At 39.0% G+C, this 21,149-nt stretch overlaps 1 protein-coding gene across 1 annotated transcript; it reads right to left on the minus strand.

The window, feature by feature from the left end:
• Positions 1-19,584: 19,584 nt before the first annotated feature.
• LOC124969061 (olfactory receptor 7D4-like) lies at positions 19,585-20,523 on the minus strand. The gene has a single exon (XM_047531875.1). It carries the CDS (start codon positions 20,521-20,523, stop codon positions 19,585-19,587), a length of 939 nt encoding a protein of 312 aa, XP_047387831.1.
• Between the last annotated feature and the right edge of the window lie 626 nt (positions 20,524-21,149).

Genomic DNA, 21,149 nt, shown 5'->3' on the forward strand with positions numbered 1-21,149 from the left:
AGACATATGTTTACCAGATACATTTTACAACACAGCAACTACAGTTAAGAGCAATGCATTGTACTCTTGAAAATTAGAAAAAGTAGATTTTATGTTCTCTCCACAAAATTCTAAAAGGATGTGAAATAATAAATATGTTAATATACTTGATATAGTAATTTCACAAAATATGTGTATTTGAAAATTATATTTACATGGTAAATATTTGCAATTTTGATGTCAATTAAAAATTAATAGTTTCCTTTGCTGAGAGAAAGCTTTTAAGTTTGAATCTATCCCAGTTGTTGATTCTTGCTTTTATTTCTTGTGCTATGGGAGTCCTGTTAAGGAATCTGATCCTAAGCCAACAAGTTGAAGATTTGGACCTACTTTTTCTTCTATAAGATGCAGGGTCTCTGGTCTGATTCTGAAGTCCTTGATCCATTTTGAGTTGAGTTTTGTGCAGGGTGAGAGATAGGGGTTTAATTTCATTCTATTGCATATGGTTTTCCAGTTTTCCCAGCACCATTTGTTGAAGAGGCTATCTTTTCTCCATTGCATATTGTTTGAACCTTTGTCTAGTATGAGAAAATTGTATTTATTTGGGTTTGTGTCCATGTCCTCTATTCTGTACCATTGATCTACCTGTCTATTTTGGTACCAATACCATGCCGTTTTGTTACTATTGCTTTGTAGTAGAGTTGAAGATCTGGTACTGCAATACCCCCTGCTTCGTTCTTGCTACTGAGGATTGCTTTAGCTATTCTAGGTTTTTTATTCTTCCAGATGAATTTCATAATTGTTTGCTCTATTTCTGCAAGGTACATCATTGGGATTTTAATTGGAATTGCATTGAATCTGTATAGTACTTTAGGTAGTATAGAAACTATGAGAAATGTGAAGAGAGAGCCTACAGAGTGGGAGAATATCTTTGCCAACCATACCTCAGATAGAGCGCTAATTTCCAGAATCTATAAAGAACTCAAAAAACTCTACAGGAAGAATACAAATAATCCAATCAACAAATGGGCTAAGGAAATGAACAGACATTTCACAGAAGAAGATGTACAAGTAATCAACAGATATATGAAAAAATGTTCAACATCCCTAGTAATAAGGGAAATGCAAATCAAAACTACCCTAAGATTTCATCTCACCCCAATTAGAATGGCGATTATCAAGAATACAAGCAACAATAGGTGTTGGCGAGGATGTGGTGAAAAAGGAACACTCATACATTGCTGGTGGGGTTGCAAATTAGTGCAGCCACTCTGGAAAGCAGTGTGGAGATTCCTCAGAAAGCTTGGAATGGAAACACCATTTGACCCAGCTATCCCACTCCTTGGCCTATACCCTAAGGACTTAAAATCAGCATACTACAGAGATACAGCCACATCAATGTTCATTGCTGCTCAATTCACCATAGCCAGATTGTGGAACCAACCTAGATGCCCTTCAGTTGATGAATGGATAAAGAAACCGTGGCATATATATACAATGGAATATTTCTCCGCAATGAAGAATGATAAAATTATGGCATTTGTAGGCAAATGGTCGAAATTGGAGAATATCATGCTAAGTGAGATAAGCCAATCTCAAAAAACTAAAGGACGAATGATCTCGCTGATAAGCGGATGAGGACATATAATGGGGGGTGGGAGGGGCTAGCATTAGGTTTAGGGTTAGGTTTAGAGTTAGGCTAAGGAGAGCGGTAAGAATGAAGGAAAGAAGGACTGTGTAGAGGGAAAAGAGGGGTGGGAGGGGTGGGGGGAGGGGAAAAATAAAATAAACATCATTACCCTATGTAAACGTAAAAAAAAATTAAAAAAATATTCTATCATTAAAAAAAGAAAAAAAAATTAATAAATTTAAAGTTAAAATATACTTTTAAAAGCATTTAGGAGATTGTGAAGAAAAATATCACAACTGCAAGCAGTTCTAAGACCTTTAAAATTCAATGACTTTTCTTTTGTTTTCTTTTAGCACTGGAGATTGTACCCACATGTCTATGTTTACTATATTTTTCAGGACTTATCAATGAGATTTTTCCCTAGCCCTTTTTATTTTATTTTGGGACAGGTTCTCACTAAGTTTCTTAGGGCCTCACTAAGTTGCTGAGGCTAGTCTCAAACTATCAATTCTCCTGCCTCAGCCTCCTGAGTCACTTGGATTTCAGGTTTGCACCACCACGCCCAGCTAAAATCTCATCTTCGTCAAGTGTTTTTGCAATAGTTGACATACCCAAAAATGAAATTACAAATAGACTTGTCTTTTTATCATTCAGTTGAGAAGCCAGAAGGAAATGTCTGTGTCCATGATCTATAAAGGTGATGTAGAATAAAAAACTCATTTTACTAAACCTGAAACACTTTATCCCATAAGGAACCCTATTTGTTATTTTCTGTCAATTTACTTTTACATTGCAAAAAATTCCAACACACCTATTGTCTAATTCCCTAGCTGATAAAGAATACAAACAAATAAATGAAGGGAAGTCATAATGAGAGAGGTGCAGGGAACTTTTATGTGTGGTAGCTGTGGAAATGAGCAGAGAAACTCACCATGACCCTAACTAGCAGGGAGGAGACAGGAAAATGTTAAATGCACCCACCCCAGAAAGTCCCAATGGAATTAAAGCATTTCATTTAAAGCTGAAATGCTTCAATGAAGATAACTAACATGAAATGCAGCACCTTGGTTATTTCAAAGAACAATAAAGTGAGACATAATGGTTAAAAATAAAGCTCATTCAAGCTAAGGAGACAGTTAAGATCACCTTGGTCAATGGGTTAAGAACAAAACAACACAGGTCAGTAATAATTCTCCAAGGAGTTTAAATGTGCTTCAGTTTCAGAACTACTATTTGCATTATTTAACACATCAGAAAATCTAACAGATCAGTAGAAATCAAAATGCATTTGATAGTTTCAAACCCACAGCAACTGGTTTTGTGTGTGTGTGTGTGTGTGTGTGTGTGTGTGTGTGTGTGTGTTAGAGGAGGGATGCACATTCTCAGACTAGAAAAATGAACATTCACCTTTAAAATTATATGTAATGTTGATTTTAAAAAGAAAGTATTTGATTGAACATGAAGCATTATGAAGTTAGAGTTCATGAACAGGCAAAGAATTGTTGCCAAAAACCTTTCAAATAAGTGCATAAGATAAAATGGGAAATGGAGACATAAACTTTGTGAAGTCAAAGATTGATGCATCATTATTTCTTCAGATGTGCAGATGAGCTTTTGGAAGCCAGAGCTTCTCTGAGGACACAGCATTGTGTGGGTCTTTCCTCATCCATTTTAACAAATCCTCGAGGTAGTTGTTCTGAAACTTTTGCCATGTAGAAATAAGATTTACCTAGATGGTTTATTAGACACAAAGAGCCGCCCTGACCCTGGAGCTTCTGATTGCATAGATGGGGTGGAGGCCAAGAATACGCACATCTAACGAGCCCCCAGGTGACTCTGACCCTGCTCATCAGGTGACAATGCTTTGAGAATCATTGTTCTCTGTGTCCCCAGAGCTTGAGTCTAGTAAAAGTTGTCCTGCACTGTTGGCTTCTGCTATTCCCCAATCCCAGTCCTTGTCAGGTGCGGCACTGTTCCAGATGACATCATGGAAGGCCCTGCTGCCCCCGCAGGAGGCACAGGGAGGACCTTACATTCAGGGAATTCCCAGTTCTCGTGCTAGGATTCAAAGAGGCTCTGCCCTGGGATTCTGGAAGCTCACTAAACTTTTTAGGACCTTGGAGACTAAATTCTTAGAGCACCTCATTCAAAGAACTCTTCTGACATCTTTCTAGTCTTTACACAATTAAGCTCCCACAGGGTAGAAAGAGAAACTTCCTGCCAATTCCTTCTCCCTAAAGATAGCTGTTATAGGTGAGTTCATTTCTCCAATTATCCCTCCTTTATCAGTTATGCTCAACAGCTTGCAGTTAATGAGATCATTCTCCTGGGGATTTGAAAAGAGTTCCTTTATCTGTCCTCAAAAACTACTGGGACCCATTAAGATACTGCTCTGACTATTTTCTTCTCTTCACAGAGTCTAATTCCAAAGATGGGAGTTTCTCCCTGAGGGATGTGTTAGTGTTCCAAGTATTCCTGTTAGGCTTGTCTCTGAGAATCCTGCTGTATTGAAATGAAGTCATCACTACCCACTTGAATGTTCAATGACTTTGCTACCAAATCAAGCAGTTAAAAGACTGGAAATGCCCTTCTTCACTAGAGACCTCAGGGCAAACTACTGTGGTAGAAATGAAAAGACCTGCTCTGAGTTAGGTGACGAGAGAGTGAGCACAGTAAATGGAATTTTCAGGTAGAGACAGAAAACTCCCAATACAGAGAGCATGTACCAAAGGGAAGTATAGAGTATGAGTGAGTTTCATTTTTATTAAGATAGGTGGGAATCACTGATTCCATCAGAAATTCCTTAATTACATTTAATTTCACTACATGCAGACACTGGAATACAGGTGATGGTGAAGTTCTTGAAAAGCAAGAAGGGATGGGATGGAAAGCCCAGGAGGAGATTTTGAAGAGGCCATCACTAACAGAATATTACACAAATAAGAATGTCAGTTAAGCGGTGCTCACTGCTGTGTGGATCCTATGGAGACTAATGTGGTCTTTGGGGCTTTCTTTGAGAGTCATGTAAGTCAAAGAGCATTATGGGGTCCCTGGAATGAGCACGGCAGGGACACAGGTAGGACTCAGGGCAGGATCATCTTGCCTTTCCAAATCCCACTCTCAAGCAGGAAAATTCTCTTTCTCTGTATACAATTAATAGAGTTTTATGGCCACTCATAGAGACCAATGAAGGCCAAATCTTTACATTAGACCTCTAAGAGGTGCTCTCTCAGCACCTCACTCCAAATGTTCCATGAACAACCTGATGTTTTAACATCCTCCCTGATATTCCTTTTGCTATTATAGCTGTATCTTTGAAGGTTAACATGATAGCTCTGTCACCCATGGATTCTGCCTTAGGTGTCTATGGCCTATACCTCTCGATTTCTGTCTGCATCACAGACTACTCTCCAAAGCTCCAGGTTCCACTGAGATGTCCAACCACCATCTCAGTTTGTTTATTATAACATTAAAGGTATAATTTTAACCATTTTTATTGAGATTGGCTCTCACCATATTTCCCAAGATGCTCTGAAACTCTAGGATTCAGGCAATCCTCCTGTCTCAGCCTCCACAGTAGCTGGGATTAGAGGTGTGCACCAGCATGCCTGCTATCAACCAGTTCTTTGTGTGTGCAGTTCTGTGGCACTATGCACATTCACTCCATTTTATAACCATCTATCTCCCAAACTTTTCATCATCCAAACACTCTGCACCTATTGAAAGTAACCCTTCTTTCACACTGGAAACTACCATTCCACTTTCTATCTCTATGAATTTCAGTATTCCAGGTACTTCCTAGGAGTAGAATCATGTAATATTTGTCTACTTGTTTATCTTGATTTTGATATTTCAAACCTATCCCAAAAAGGGATGCAATAAAAAGCTCAGGAAGAGATTTTTGAGAGGTAATCACTAACAAAATAATTACACACACAGTTATTGAATTGAAAAGGTGCTCACTGTTTTGTTGGGTGGACGCCGAATCCATGGACAGCATTGGGCATTTCATTGAGAGCCATGCAAGTCAGTGAGGTTCATGGGTCCTATATATGACAGTAGCAGGTTGATGGGTAGGTTTCAACTTCTCATCTTTCTAACTGCCAACTCTCTGACCTAAACAGGAACTTTCCTTACTCTGTGTACAATTAAGTGATTTTTGTTTCTCCCATCAGTACAAACCAATAAAGATCAAATGAATACATTTGACTTCCAAGATCATAACACCATTGGGTGTTCTGTCAGCTCAACTCAAATGTTTCATGATTAACATGATTTTATCTTCCCTAAGTTATTACCTTTTCTATTTTAACCATCTCTTGAAAGCTAATGCCATCAACACTGTCACACAATGCCATCAGCTCTGTCACCCATGGAATTGTTCTGCATTGATGGTTCTCAACTGAGCACAGATTATCCCAAATGACGGTGCCCTGCTCTCTTCAATTTCTATCTCCAGCACAGACTTCTTTCCCAAACTCCAGACTTCTTTCCCAAACTCCAGACTCCACTGGAATATCAAACTTAAATCTCTGTTTGTTTTACTGTGATAAAATAAATGTAACAAATTTATAGTTTTAACAGTTTTCTGATTTTCATTCATGTATTATAATTATACATAATAGTGGGATTCCGTGTGACATAGTTGTACATGCACAAAATTTTCCCAAAACCTCCCCTTACTCTCTCTGATCTCCTTCCTCTAATCGACTGGCCTCACTTCTATTATTGCTTAAATTGAGTGCATCATAATTTTACATGAGGTGGTATTCCTTGTGACACATTCATACACAGCGTAATATTGACCATGTTTGTGCGTACACTTCCATGGTGTTGAGCACTATCACACTATTGTGCAGCCGTCACCACCATGCATTGCCAAAACTTTTTCATCATCCCAAGTTGAAACTCTGTACTCACTACAAGTAACCCCTTCACACTCCCTACAGCCTCAGTTACTCCTGTTTTATTTTCTAACACTATTAATTTGGATATTCTTGTGTTTCATATTTTTCCACTTGGTTATCTCAATTTGCACATTTCACACCTTAAACTTCTGATGGCTCCTTTCTCTCCCACTGGCTCCTCCCATGACCCTCCTTGCCTCAAAGGATGCAATCTCTTCTTCACACCCAAGGTCCTGGAGCAGCTGCCTCCTCTCTTTCTGTATCCATAGTCTGCTGGCAACAATCCTCCCAAGTGTACCATGGAAATAGCCCAGCCTGGGCACTCCCTTCCTCCCCTCTGCCCCCTTGGATCTTAGGTACTCATACTCACCTATACTCAAGATGGGTTCCTCTATCTCCCTAGCATGTGTCACTCTCAGATGTCCTTCACATGCCACTGAAACCTGTTCTCCATCTAAATTCCTACTCATTATTGTTAATCAATCTTCAAGCATATCCTCCCATGGACGTTTTTCCTGAATACCAAGTATTGGTGAAGATGAAGAAAAACTGGAAATTTTACTCATAGTTCACAGGAAATAAAAGTGTTGTAAATAATTTTAAAATAGATTTATACTCTCTTAAAAATTAAACATAAATTAACCATATGACCCAATAATATATAATTGCACACTAAGACATTTTCCCAAGAGAAATGAAAGCACGTAACACAAAGATGTGTGAACAATTGTTCATCACATAACTACTTATAATAATCACAAATTGGAAATATCCACATGCCCACATTACATGAGTAAATGGACAAACAAAATTTGGGATATTCACATGACAAAATACTTTTCATCTATTAAGAGGACAAAAATGCTGATACATGTTCCATGTTATATTAAATGAAAGAATTCACATGCAAAAGACAACTGTTGCATGATTCCACATATTACATATTTATATATCAAGAAAAGGCAAATTATAGTCAAGAGGGTAGATAAGTTGTCCATGGCTGGATGGGAGTGCATACTAATGCAAATTGGAACAGGGGAGTTTGGGGGTGATAGATACATTCATAACTTGGTATGTGTAGGGTTGGCTTCACAGCCCCCACCCAGGCCCAAATGCTTGGATGCCCAAGTCCCTGATATCACATTCCCCTGTGGACTTCACCTGTATTTTTCTGACCTAGCCTCCAGGAACCCAAGTGGACTTCCCCTGGACAGATTCTAGAGAAGAGAAACCTTCTGTGTCAGTCATCAGAGAGAGTCAGAGTGTCCCCGTGAAGCTGGTGGAGCAGGAAGGGAAAGAGGAACGAACCTGGGTACTGTCTTCACTCTATGGTAATAATACTGGGAAGGTCACTTATTTTTCAGTCTGTGAAGGGGGATCCCTGTCTTTTGGAGAAATCCAGTGCCCACTGGGAACAGCATTACTAGGTCTTGTTCTAATTCCTTCTCTCATATTTGGAAGCTAGAGCTTCTCCCCAATAAGAGTTATTTCCTGGAGAGTCTCCAACTCTTCCCTACTTTTTCCTATAAGCTCTAGTATCCTGATACATTTCCTACATCCAAATTATTCTAAGTACTGAACAAGTACTGAACAAATATCTGCTGCACATGAGATACTATTAACGTTATTTCAAATTTCCATTTATGTTTCTATTATATACCCTAACCACTTTTAACGTCAGATTTGACTTACTTAAAGTACTAATTAGGTCAATATTTTTGTAGGAATCATCTCACTTTAATGTCCCCAATGGCATCTACTAGTAATTATGTCTTTTCAAAAATGTTATTGGTGCAGAAAACTTATACATATTAGTAAGATTTTAATTTTTTTTTATTTTTACAGACTGCATTTTGATTCATTGTACACAAATGAGGTACATCTTTTCATTTCTACGGTTGTGCATGATGTAGATTTATACCATTCATGTAATTTTATATGTCCATAGGGTAATAGTAGGATTTATTCTTACATTTCCACACATGCTCACTAATCAATATGATCAGTTTCATTCCTCCCTTTTCCTCTCCTCCTCCTTCCCCCTTGACACCTTCATTCACCTGACTATTCTCACTTCTGTTTTCATCAGATCTTTTTCCCATTTTCCTCTTTGACTTCCACATATGAAAGAAAACATATGACCCTTGGGTTTCTGAGTTGGGCTTACTTTACTTAATACGATCTCTCCAATGCCATCCATTCTCCTGCAAATGACATAATTATTTCTGATAATTATTCATAATTATTCAACATTCAGTCCAATTGCTTTTCTCTTATTACCAGTCCTTTAAAATATTCAGGAAAGTGTTAAATGATCGAAGTGGAAGCAGACTTCCTTGGCATTTGCAAGAATTCAACCACAAATACTCTAGTGCTTTGACTTAACATCTCCTATTGGCTGTGGGTTTGAAAACAAGCCCTTCTTTATTGGTTTTGGAAATTGTCCTTGTTTTCCATCATGATACACATCTTCTGGTCCTTGCTGTTGACCACAGTAACTGCTGTTAATGTTTCTCTAATACAGTTCTCTACGGTGATTATAGCTATTGTTTATCTCCACTGACCTATTTTGGTGAACAGTTATGTTTACAAGCATCATCAGGTTAAGCTGGCTTTCATTTCCAGAGCTGCGATGAATTGCTCATCATGTCTGGTTCTGTTTTATTTTGTAGTAAGGCTATAAATTGAGCCCAGGACTTTGAGCATGCTAGGAACCACTGCCCTCCCATTGAACCACATCCCCAACACATAAAATAGGTAGGAATGCATCCTATTTAATTTTGTAATCTGTTTTGAAATTTATGTTTAGAAATGTGAAATTAGAAAAGTCCTTTGTGACGAGGCTGAGAGCTCAGTCCTGTGGTTATTGTGCATCCAACATTTGTATTGGTGCAACGCCTGCCTGTCAGGCACCTTGGAGTCCTTGGAAAGGCAAATGGTGAGAAAAGCTGTCACAACTTCAGGGCCACAAATGAGCATAAATTTACCAGGTTCAAAGTGACATCAGCAAGAACACAAGGGTCTGCTGTGGGTCACCCTCCTTTCTCCTGACCCTCACCCCTACTGTCCATCACACAGGCCTCTAATCCTTCCCACCACAGCCCACCAGCTGATGGGCAGCTGCACACTCTACTCTCTCAGCCTAGAATGTGCCTTCTTTCCTTACTTCCTCTCTGAGCCCACACATTCCTATTGAAAACAGGCCTCTTCTATCCACTTTCTATGCATTTAGAACAGAAAATCATTGGTCCTCACTGCTCTTCTGCTGTCTTTAATTAATTCCCATTTGGCATGGATTCATACACTAGCCCTTTTAATCAGGTAAATGTAATCAATTTCAAGACTTACATGTGTCTTTAAGTTTTTACATGGTTTGGGATGGAGAAACCTTGAATAATTGAAATCTAGGTCATCAAATATATTTTGGCAATTAATTGCAGATTTTAACATAATACATACCACTCAAAACCATGTGGACACAGGAGCACACACAGTCACACACTCCTTGCATGCATTCTAATGGATGTGCCTTTGTTTTCTCCACTTTTCTGTGTAGACCCCATGTTTTTCCTCTTCTTGGAAGAATTCACCATGCAGGCATCATTGTCTGGAGGAAGGAGTCACAGGATCTTCATTAACTAGAAATGCTCTGTGGAGCTCAAAAGAGGTAAGAAACCTGTTGTAATTGTAGTGATCACAACTCTGGCCTTGTGGGCTGCCACAGGTTAAGAAGGATATTTATTGATAGATGATAGCCATGCAGACACACGTATTGTGATGTACAAAGTGAAATCTCATATTTATGACATGCCCTTTGTATGCCCCAGTAACTGTAGCAGAAGAGTTACAATCCTCAACTCATTGAAATTCCCTCTTCAACTATACCATTGAGGGAACATTTTCAATCCCTACTGGGGAGGTGAGTTAATTTCAACTAAGAGAGTTTAAATAACTTTCTCAAGGTCACACAGATTATAAGCAGGCAGACCAAAACTCTATTTCTAGATGTCTGATTGAAGACGTCATTTTAGACACATCAGGTGGCACCCGCCTGTAATCCCAGCAGCTCAGGGGCTGAAGCAGGATCACAGGGCTGAAGGATCACAGGTTCAAATCTGCCTCAGAAATTTAGAGAGACCCTGTCTCAAAATTAAAAATTTAAAAATGGCTGTTTATGTAACTCAGTTGTTAAGCACTCTTGAGTTCAATTTCTGGTAAAAAATAAATAGTAATAAAAAAATAAAAATAAAGAAGGAGCCAATTTCCAAATCACAGCTCTATTCTGCACCTTGTGGGGAGCTATGTATCTAAGGGGAGAATTTTAATTATAATCTGTAATTATTATAAAAATCAAAACTATGCTTATTGAAATAATACCATGCAAAAAGGCATTTTTAAAATTTCACACCAAGGAAGTAATTATAATGATATTTTTGAAAAGATAAATAAGGCACTGAAAACTAATTCACAGTTCTCAGAAATGTCAAGCCACAGAATAAGAGTTAATCTGAAAATCCATGTTCAATCATTACTGTATGGCTAATAGAATAAGCTAGTATGGGGATAATCAAGCTAATGGTATGAAATGTCCTCACATATATTGGATGGTTCTTACCTAGGAATAAATTATTTCTGTTGATTAATTAACATAAGAGAACTAAAACTAAAGACTTTATGAAGAAAGAGATCTTTGTTAAATTGAGAATTCAAGAATAATTACATTTTTTCAACGTGGAAATGGATACCACTTCTCTGAGTGAATTGCAGGCATGGGTAGGACTCAGCAGTGTGAAGGACATCTGTCCAAGGGTAACCTTGTAGAGTGGAAACTCCTTGAGGTGCCAGTTGCCTGGTGTTTAAATGTTGCTTTTGTGTTTTACTCCAGTGGACACACCAGCTTCATGGAAGAAGAGAACCACACTGTCCTATCACAATTCCTCCTCCTGGGACTGTCAGAAGACCCTGAATTTCAGCCTGTTCTCTTTGGACTGTTCCTGTCCATGTACCTGGTCACCTGGTACTTGGGAACCTGCTCATCCTCCTGGTGGTCAGCTCTGACTCCCACCTCCACACCCCCATGTACTTCTTCCTCTCCAGCCTGTCCTTTGTAGACATCTGTTTCACTTCTACCACCATCCCCAAGATGCTGGTGAACCTCTATTCACAAAGCAAAGACATCTCCTACTCAGAATGCCTCTCTCAAGTGTATTTTTTCTTGGAGTGGATAATTTTCTACTCACCACAATGGCCTTTGACTGCTTTGTGGCCATCTGTCACCCCCTGAACTACACAGTCATCATGAATCCCTGGCTCTGTGTCCTCCTGGTTCTGATGTCTTGGCTCCTCATGTTCTGGGTCTCCCTGATTCATATTCTACTGTTGAATTGACTGACCTTCTCCTCAGGCACTGAAATCCCACATTTCTTCTGTGAACTGGCTCAGCTTCTCAAGGTGGCTGGCTCTGATGCCCTTGCCAATAACATCTTCACCTATGTGGCGACTGCCCTGCTTTGTGTATTTCCTATGACAGGGATCCTCTTCTCTTATGCTCAGATTGTCTCCTCATTAACGAGGATGTCTATCATTGATAGTAAGAATAAAGCCTTTTCCACCTGTGGGTCCCACCTCGGTGTGATCTCCTTATACTATGGGACAAGTCTTCTGGAATACCTCAGTTTTACTCTGACCCATTCTTCCCAAGGAATCACAGTGGCCTCAGTGATGTACACTGTGGTCACCCCCATGCTGAACCCCTTCATCTACAGCCTGAGGAACATGGATGTGATGGGGCCCCTGGGGAGACTGTTCAGCAGAGCAGCCTCATCTCATTAATGGAGCAGTGTCTTCAGTGCAAAGTGGACACTGTGCTCCTAAGGCAAATGCTGAATTTTGACATCCTAGATCTTTTTGTTTTCTAAGACACATGCTTCAGTTTTTACTCAGAAGGAATTGGGAGTGAGATTTGAATATATGATTTTGTACTTGTTTCTCCTCAACAACTCCCTAAGTAATTCCTTTTGAATATTTTTACCTATATTTGGTCCTCATAGTTACATCTTTCATCAATTTGTTATACATCTTTCTAATATTTCTAACTTTATCTTTAACGTACTTATATTACATGAAGACATGGTTTACTCAAAATTATCCTCTTGATGACATCAATGATCTCACTACAGATAAATGACAAATATTAAGGTAAAGGATGTGCCAATTATCCTGGTTTAATCTGTCCACAATATATGTATGTATCAAAATATCACATTGTTCTTCAATTTCCAGATTTACCCCAATCCTTCTTTTCCGTTTTCCTCTCTAGCTTCCACAGATGAGACTCTTGACCTTCTGAGTTTAGCTTATTTCCCTTAACATAATGTTATTAATTTCCACTCATTTTCCTGAAAATGACATAATTTCATTCTTCTTTATGGCTGAATAAAACTCTATTGTCCATATATACCTCAGTTTCTTTATCCATTCATTCATTGATGGACACATAGACTGGTTCCATAGTTGGCTATTGTGAATTAGGCTGCTATAAACATGGGTATGCCTGTATCACTGTAGTAGGCTGACTGTAATTCAGAGGAAAGGGACCAAGGAGAGGGAAAGGGAGCAAGGCAAGGGAGGAGGGGAGGGAAAAGAGAAATACTGGGGAATGGTATTGACCCAATTATATTGCTGTACCGTGTGCACATAGAAATATGTAACAATGAATCCCACCATTATGTACACCATGCTTCCATAATATAAGGAAAAACTCACATTGCTCTCTATAAACATATACACTTATTATGTGCCCACTAAAAATATAACTGAAAAATTATCCTCTTGAATGTTCATGTTGTTCACCTTAACTTGACTGTGTTCCTGTCTTCACTGCATGAAATGGAATGGATGTCATGCAGTAGTCAAGGCAAACTGATTACCATAGGAAGACTGCTTATTGCTTGGAGATACATGTTTTGTTTTAATACTGAAAACATTTCTTTGAGGTATTTTCTGACATTCACTCCACCTCAGAAGATACTGGGATTAAGATGGACTATAACCTTGCAAATTGACACTGAACTCACACTTCTTACTTTGACACTACTTTTTATAAGACATTGACTAGATTCTCAACATGGAAGCTGGAAACAACCTGTGAAAGAGAGTTTGGCCATTGAACTCATATTGATATAATGCCTAGGGTAAGTCTGAGATATGGCTATATTCTTTGTTATCCCTCCCTCCCTTCCTTCCTTCCTTCCTTCCTTCCTTCCTTCCTTCCTTCCTTCCTTCCTTCCTTCTTCCTCACTTTTCTTCCTTCTCTTCCTTCCTACCTTCCCTTTTATCTCCTTCCTTCTTTCTGACTGTTATATTGGTCATTGTTCATTTGGTTCCTTCCTTCTTTCTCATGGCCAAATAATATTCTACTGTATATATACACAGAGGTCATTTATCTGTTCATCCATTGGTAAACATTTGGGTGATTTCCATGTTTCTGGTATTATGAGTAATGCTACTATTAACCTGCATTAATGTTTACTTAAGCATTTAATTTCAGTCATTTGGGGAATTTACCTAGGAGTGAAATTACTGGGTCATATGATAATCATATCTCTAACTTTCTTAGAAATCACCTATTTTTCACAGTTGCATATTTTACATTTACTGCATTATATCAGATGATAATGTCTTACATTATTGCCAATATTTATTTTCCTTTTTTTAAACTGTAGCCTTCTAGTGGATATAAAGTGGTGTATCCTTTGGTTTTCACTTCACTATAACTGATTGAGCATCCTTCCATGAACTTGTTTACAATTTGTAGGAATTCATAGACCTTCTGTGGAGAACAATCTTTCCAACCCTTTACTGTTTTGTAATTGCATTTTTGTTTCTAATTCGTATACATATTTGGATACTAGCTCCTTATGAGTTGTATGTTTTAGGAATATATGTTCCAGAAAGATCAGTGGAGTTGAGGAAAGGGAATTGGGGGAGAGAGAAGAAGAGGGAAAGGGGAAGTACTAGGGATGGAATCTGGACAAATTATATCCCATGCTTTTATGTTAAAATGAATCCCAATATTATGTATAAGTAAAAAGAACTAATAAAAATTATAAAAAGTCATTTCATTCTGTGTGATACCTTTCCACTTTTCAAGTATTCAATTTTTATTATTAACTGTGTACATCATGATGTAGGATAGCTCTATGGAGTTATTCCTTCTAACTGAAAATTTTTGTCCTTTCACCAATATCTGCCCAACTCCCCACCTTACAGCTCTGGTAGCCACCATTCAATCCTGTTTCTATAAGTCTGACGTATTAAGATTCCACATGTGGGTGAGGTCAGCAGAGTTTATCTATCTATATCCAGCTCATCTCTCTTAACAGAGCTGTATTCACTTACTGGGTGCAATGTGATACTTTCATACATGTACAGATTATGCAAAGAGCAAATAAAGGTAGTTAATAACCCAGTACCTCAATCATTTATCATTTCTTTGAATGTGAGAACATTCAACATCCTCCCTTCTAGGTATTTTGAAATGTGCATCCCTGTCAACTGTAGTCACTTCAGTACTCAGGGAAACATCAGGATTTATACCTCCCCTCTAACTGACTCTGTGCCCACTGACCCACCTCTCTCCCTCTCCACTATGACTCCCAGTCACTGGTAACCCTGCTCTGAGCTCTACTTCTGTGAAAATGATTGTTTTAGATTCTTCATATGAATCAGATCATGCAACCTTTGTTTTTCTGTGTCTGGCTTATTTCACCAAATATAATGTCTTCCAGGTCCATTATAGATGTTACAAATTACACAATTTCATCATTAAGAGTATCCAACTGTGAATAGTTTGAGATTTGATGTTTGTCCTTCTTTGATCAGTGAAGCCATCAAATCATTTCCTGGTCTTTTCTTAAAAGAATAACAAATTTATCATTTTAGTGATTATTGGTCTGTTCTAATTTTCTTTTTCTTCAGAATTCAATCTTGGTAGGTTGTGTTTGTCTAGGAATTTGTCCATTTCTTCTATTAAACAATATATTGGCATATAATTATTTATGATGGCCTCTTATGATTTTTGGTCTTTCTGTGGTTTAGAGTTTAATGAAAACTTTATCTTTTCTGATTTATTCATTTGAACCTTCTAACTTTTTGCTTTGTTATTCTAGCTAAAGATTCATTTAGCAATTCATAGGGGAAATAATCCTTTTTCTTTTACTCCCAATGCATTGGTTGTACAAGAGTGTGTTTATGAGTTCTACATATTTGTGAGTTTTTCCATGTTTCTCCTGTTTGGTTACCATTTTTTATACCATTGGGTCCAGAAAAGATACTCAATATAATTCAAACCTTTAAACAAACTTATTACAACTTATTCTGTGGCTTCCAGTATGATCTTTTCTGGAGACTCCTCGATGTGTCACTGAGAACTGTGTGTATAGGGCAGCTGTTGGATGCAACGATGTGACTCACAGACTTACTTATGATCAATGCAAAGGAAGGAAAGTTTGCTCCTAGCTCATGCAGTACACAAACATTGACTTATAAATGGTTCAACAGTTTTAATGCAATAGTCAAAATCATAAAGCTCTCAGAAGAAAAAATAATACCTTCATTACAGGAGATTCTGCAACAGATTCTCAGATATGACATTGAACCCACAAGTAACAAAGCAAAAATAGTTATGCTGAACTTCATCAAAATGAAAATCTGTGATCAAATGACATGAAGATAATGGAGCACAGTAGTGGCATAAAATCAGACATAAATAACCATAGGAAAGTATAGAGATCGAGAAACAAATCCACATTTGTATGGATCAATTAATGGCCAACTGGTTTTGACAATTTGACATGAACACACATTGGACAAAGGTGTCTGTCTTCAGTTATTTATGCTACTAAAACTGAATATCAGTAAAATGCAATTAACCACACACATAAATCAAATGAAAATTATACCAACTCAAAAATCACTTCACATACACACATGCACACACTTTAACTCAAAATGAATTAACAACTTAAATGTAAGACCTAAAGCTCTTAAGTACTAGAAGGAGACATAGAAGTAAGCTCCATGATATTTGCTTAGGTAATGATTATCTTGTTATAAACCTAAAAGCAGAGGCAGCAAAAGCAAACAAAGAACTATGAGATTTATATCACACTAAATATCTTCCACAAAAGAAACAATCTAAAGAGTAAAGACACAACATACAGATTCGGGCAATATATTTAAAAACTATATAATAGATGAGAGGGAAATATCCAAAATGTAGTCCTCATATTATTCAATAGTAAGAAAATTAACTTAATTAAAAATGGGCAAAGGAAACTGGGAGTGGTGTCTCATGCCCATAATCCCAGTGACTCAGGAGACTAAGGCTGGAGGATTCCAAGTTCAAGGACAGTCTCAGCAACTTAGCAAGACCCTAAGCAATTTGGTGAGACTCTGTCTCAAAATAAAAACTTTAAAGCAGATCTGGGGATGTGGTTCAGTTGTTAAGTACCCCCACCCTGGGGTTCAATTCTTAGTACCAATAAATAAATAAATAAAGGCAAATAAGTGGAATAGATATTTCTCAATAAAAGGCAAACAATGGTTAATAAGGGTGCAAAAAAAGTGCTTATCATCTTAATCATCAAGATAATGCAAATTCAAACCACAGGAGATGACACCTTACACATGTTAAAATGGCTAATAACATAAAGACAAAAGACAACTAGTTCCTGTGAGGATGTGGATGAAAGGGCACACTGACACACTGTTTGTGAGAATGTAAATTGTCTATCCATTATGGAAAATGGTACTGAGATCCCTCAAAAAACAAACTAACAAAAAATAGAACTACCAGATGATCCAGCAACCCTAAATCCACCTAAAATTAGTTTGCCAAGATAGGTGTCCAATTCCATTACCATGAGCATTATTCACAAGGCTCAAGATATGGAATCAATTTCAGTGTCTAGCATCAAATCAATACATAGATAAGGAAATATGGTGTACAATCACATTGGAACACTACTCATGCAAGAAAAAGAGGAACCATCATTTGCTGCAACATGGATAAACCTGTATTATATTATATTAAGGGAAAAGGAGGCAGATCTAGAAAGACAAACACCACGTGAACTGACACATGGATTTTTAAAAGTAGAGCCCATACAAACAGGGAAAAGTGGCTCTGGAGGCCGTGTGGTGGAGGACTGGTAGATGTTGATCAGCACACAAAATTTCAGTTAGACATAAGGAATAACACCAGAGAAATCTGCTGAACATCACAGTGCCTGTAGGTAATTACCATAAATGGAGCACTGAAAAAATGTTAAGATATCACACAGGGTGGGGAGATATTTACAAAACAGTCAGTTGATCTGGGTCAAGTACCAAGATTATACATAGAACTTTCCAAGTCCAAAAAAAGAAAAAAATTAAAAATGACAAAGTGAACAAAAAGACATTTTTGGACAGATTTTCACACTACCAATGGCCACAAGGCCAGTTAGTCAGAAGGAGATGAAAACAACACACAGCGAGATGCACTTCCCATCCATGGAGCCTCTACTTGAGACAGAGTTGATGGCATGCCTGTAATCTCAGTGGCTCAGGAGGCTGAGGCAGGAGGATTGTGAGTTCAAACCCAGTCTCAGCAACTTACTGAGACCCTAAGCACCTCAGCAAGACCCTGTCTCTAATACAATATAATAAAAAGGGCTGGGCATGTGGTCCAGTGGTTAAGTGTCCCTGGGATCAATTCCTGGCACACACACACACACACACACAAAAGAAGTAAAGAAAATAACAAGTATTGGCAGGATATGAATATGTTGCTATTTACATCAACATTTAGATTAGAAAGTAAAGTGAGGCAGGTACTGTGAAGCACAGTCTGGCTGTTGCTCAAAATGTTAAACCCACAATCTCCACAGTATCCCCAGGTCCTCTCCTACATACATAAACCAAAGCATTGAGAGCAACACAGCCTTGCCCTGCAGGATGACCCCAAAAGACACCTTCAGTCACTGCAGCCGTGCAGACATCACAGAGCGCACCTGCACTAACAAGCCCGGTTACGACACCAGGAGGTGCTGTGATGTTGATGGAGCCCCGTATACAGTCTGCCCTCACCTGGAGGGTGGTCAGGGGCACGTGACGGAGCCCAGTGTAATAGACTTGCATGAATATCCACACAGCACTGCACACAAGAGCCACAGGTGAGATGGCCTAAAGACCATCCTGGATGAACGGCGAGCCAGCTGGGGTGCACACTCGCCAGGACCGCGTTCAGTCATAGACAGGGATGGAGCGGGTTAGAATTGAAGAAAGTAAACCACAGTAAACAGTCAGAAGTGGGGAGACAAGGAGAGAAGGTGGGCGTGAAGGGAGGAAATCTAGAAGGAAAAGAACAGGGATACCAAGCAATGCAGCAGCGTCCAGAGGTCACCTGGACACTGGACTCCTGGGAATTGCATGAAGAGATCACCATCAAGGTGATCTGGCACTGAAGGACTGGCATTCTTCTTGGAAAAGGTGGTACAACCAGAGGAGGAGAGCGGGCTCACGGCTCCAACCAGGTCCTCGTTCTTTCCGATTTCAGTCTCCTCCTTTGAGAAATGAGTGGAAAGGCACAAAAAGCTCTCAGAAACATGTCCATGACTGAAGTCACCTGTGTGGATTGACAAGCAGTACGCACAGGCTAAACCTTCATTTTGATGATTTTAATTCCAAAGAAAGAATGAAAAACAGTGAAATAGAATTGTGTTCCATAATGGTACTTTCAGGAAACCATGTCAATACTTGATATAAGCTCTTTACATGAAGTTGGAAATCACAGGAATATCTATAGGAAATACCTGAATTTTTAATTAGATTTATCATGTGAAAGGAAAAAAATAATGAATTGCTGAGGCAGTTCATGAGGGGTAAGTACACAAAAATAAATTGCAAAGTCAGGTCGTTTGTGAACACCAGGCACAACTTCTAGGGAGGAAAAGCCAGGATACTGAAATTCACTTGTTTCCTCAGGGGACACAACGTCCCCATAGTTCTGAGGTCAGTGATCCATCAAGGACAAGAGGCTGCTCTGCTGAGGAGTCTCCCCAGGGCCCCCTTCACATCCTTGTTCCTCAGGCTGTAGATGAAGGGGTTCAGCATGGGGGTGACCACAGTGTACATCACTGAGGCGATCATGTTCCCCTGAGAAGAATGGGTCCTGGCAGAACTAAGGTGAACCCCAAGGCCTGTCCCATAGAACAAGGAGACCACACAGAGGTGAGACCCACAGGTGGAGAAGGCTTTAGACTTGCCCACAGAGGAGGACATCCTCATTAAGGAGGAGACAATCTGAGAGTAGGAGTAGAGGATCCCAGTGACGGGAAACACACCCAGCAGGGCGGTCACCACATACAGTAAGATGATATTGATGAGGGTGTTGGAGCTGGTTGCTTTGAGAAGCTGAGAGAGTTCACAGAAGAAATGAGGAACCGTCGTGCCTGTGGAGAAGGTCAGTCGCTTCAGGAGTAGAATGTGAAGCAAGGACACCCAGAACATGATGAGCCAAGACAGCAGCACCAGGAGGACACAGAGTCGGGGGTTCATGATGACCGTGTAGTTCAGGGGCTGGCAGATGGCCACAAAGCGGTCGTAGGCCATCAAGGTCAGAAGAAAATTATCCATCCCTGCAAAAATCATTAAAAAATACACTTGAGTAAGGCAACCTCTGTAGGAGATGTCTTTTCTCTGTGCCTGGATGTTCACCAGCATCTTGGGGATGGTGGCAGAGGTTAAACAGAGTTCAACAAAGGACAGGTTGCAGAGGAAGAAGTACATGGGGCTGTGGAGGTGGGAGTCAGAGCTGACAGCCAGGATGATGAGCAGGTTCCCAAGAAGTGTGACCAGGTACATGCACAGGAACAGGCCAAAGAAAAGGGGCTGCAGTTGTGAATCATCTGAGAGGCCCAGGAGCACAAATTCTGCTATTCCGGTGTGGTTTGCTGACTCCATGTCACCAGCTCTTCTGCTTAAGAAAGAGACACATGCTGAGTTGAAAAAACAGGAAACAGGTCACTTGGAAAGCGACCACTTACAATATCACTCTTGGATGGATGACCTTCACTCTCCATAAGAGTTTCTCGTGACACTGATTCACTGAGTCAAGTGGTAAAGTTTATGTCCATTTTAAATGTGTATCACTGACCAGCCTTTAAAAAATTAGCAATAAGCTCTTATTTATCATCTTCTCACTGCTTTTTCCCCTATGTATGTGAATTTATCTAAACCAACCCATTTTTCTTTGGTATGCCTTTTTTCATAGTAGGATGTCAATAAATAGGAGGAATCACTATTGTTAATGCTATTATTGTGCTCCTCTTGTATGATAATTATGTTAGACAAACAGAACTCCACATTATAGTATGGTAGTATGATTTAGAAATTGAGTCCTTGAGTCAGACTTCCTAGAACAAAATTTTGGTTCAATCATTTTTCGTCTGTGACTTTTAGGAATTTTAGATTCTCTTTGCCACAGATACTCAACTCTATAGTAGGAATAGTAAATATTCACTAAAAGGTGGACCGAAGAGGAAAATAGGATGAGATGGTGCTTGTCCTTTTCTAATGTAGTTTCTGTG

Source organism: Sciurus carolinensis, chromosome 17, assembly GCF_902686445.1.
Source record: "Sciurus carolinensis chromosome 17, mSciCar1.2, whole genome shotgun sequence".
NCBI classification, from domain to species: Eukaryota; Metazoa; Chordata; class Mammalia; order Rodentia; family Sciuridae; genus Sciurus; species Sciurus carolinensis.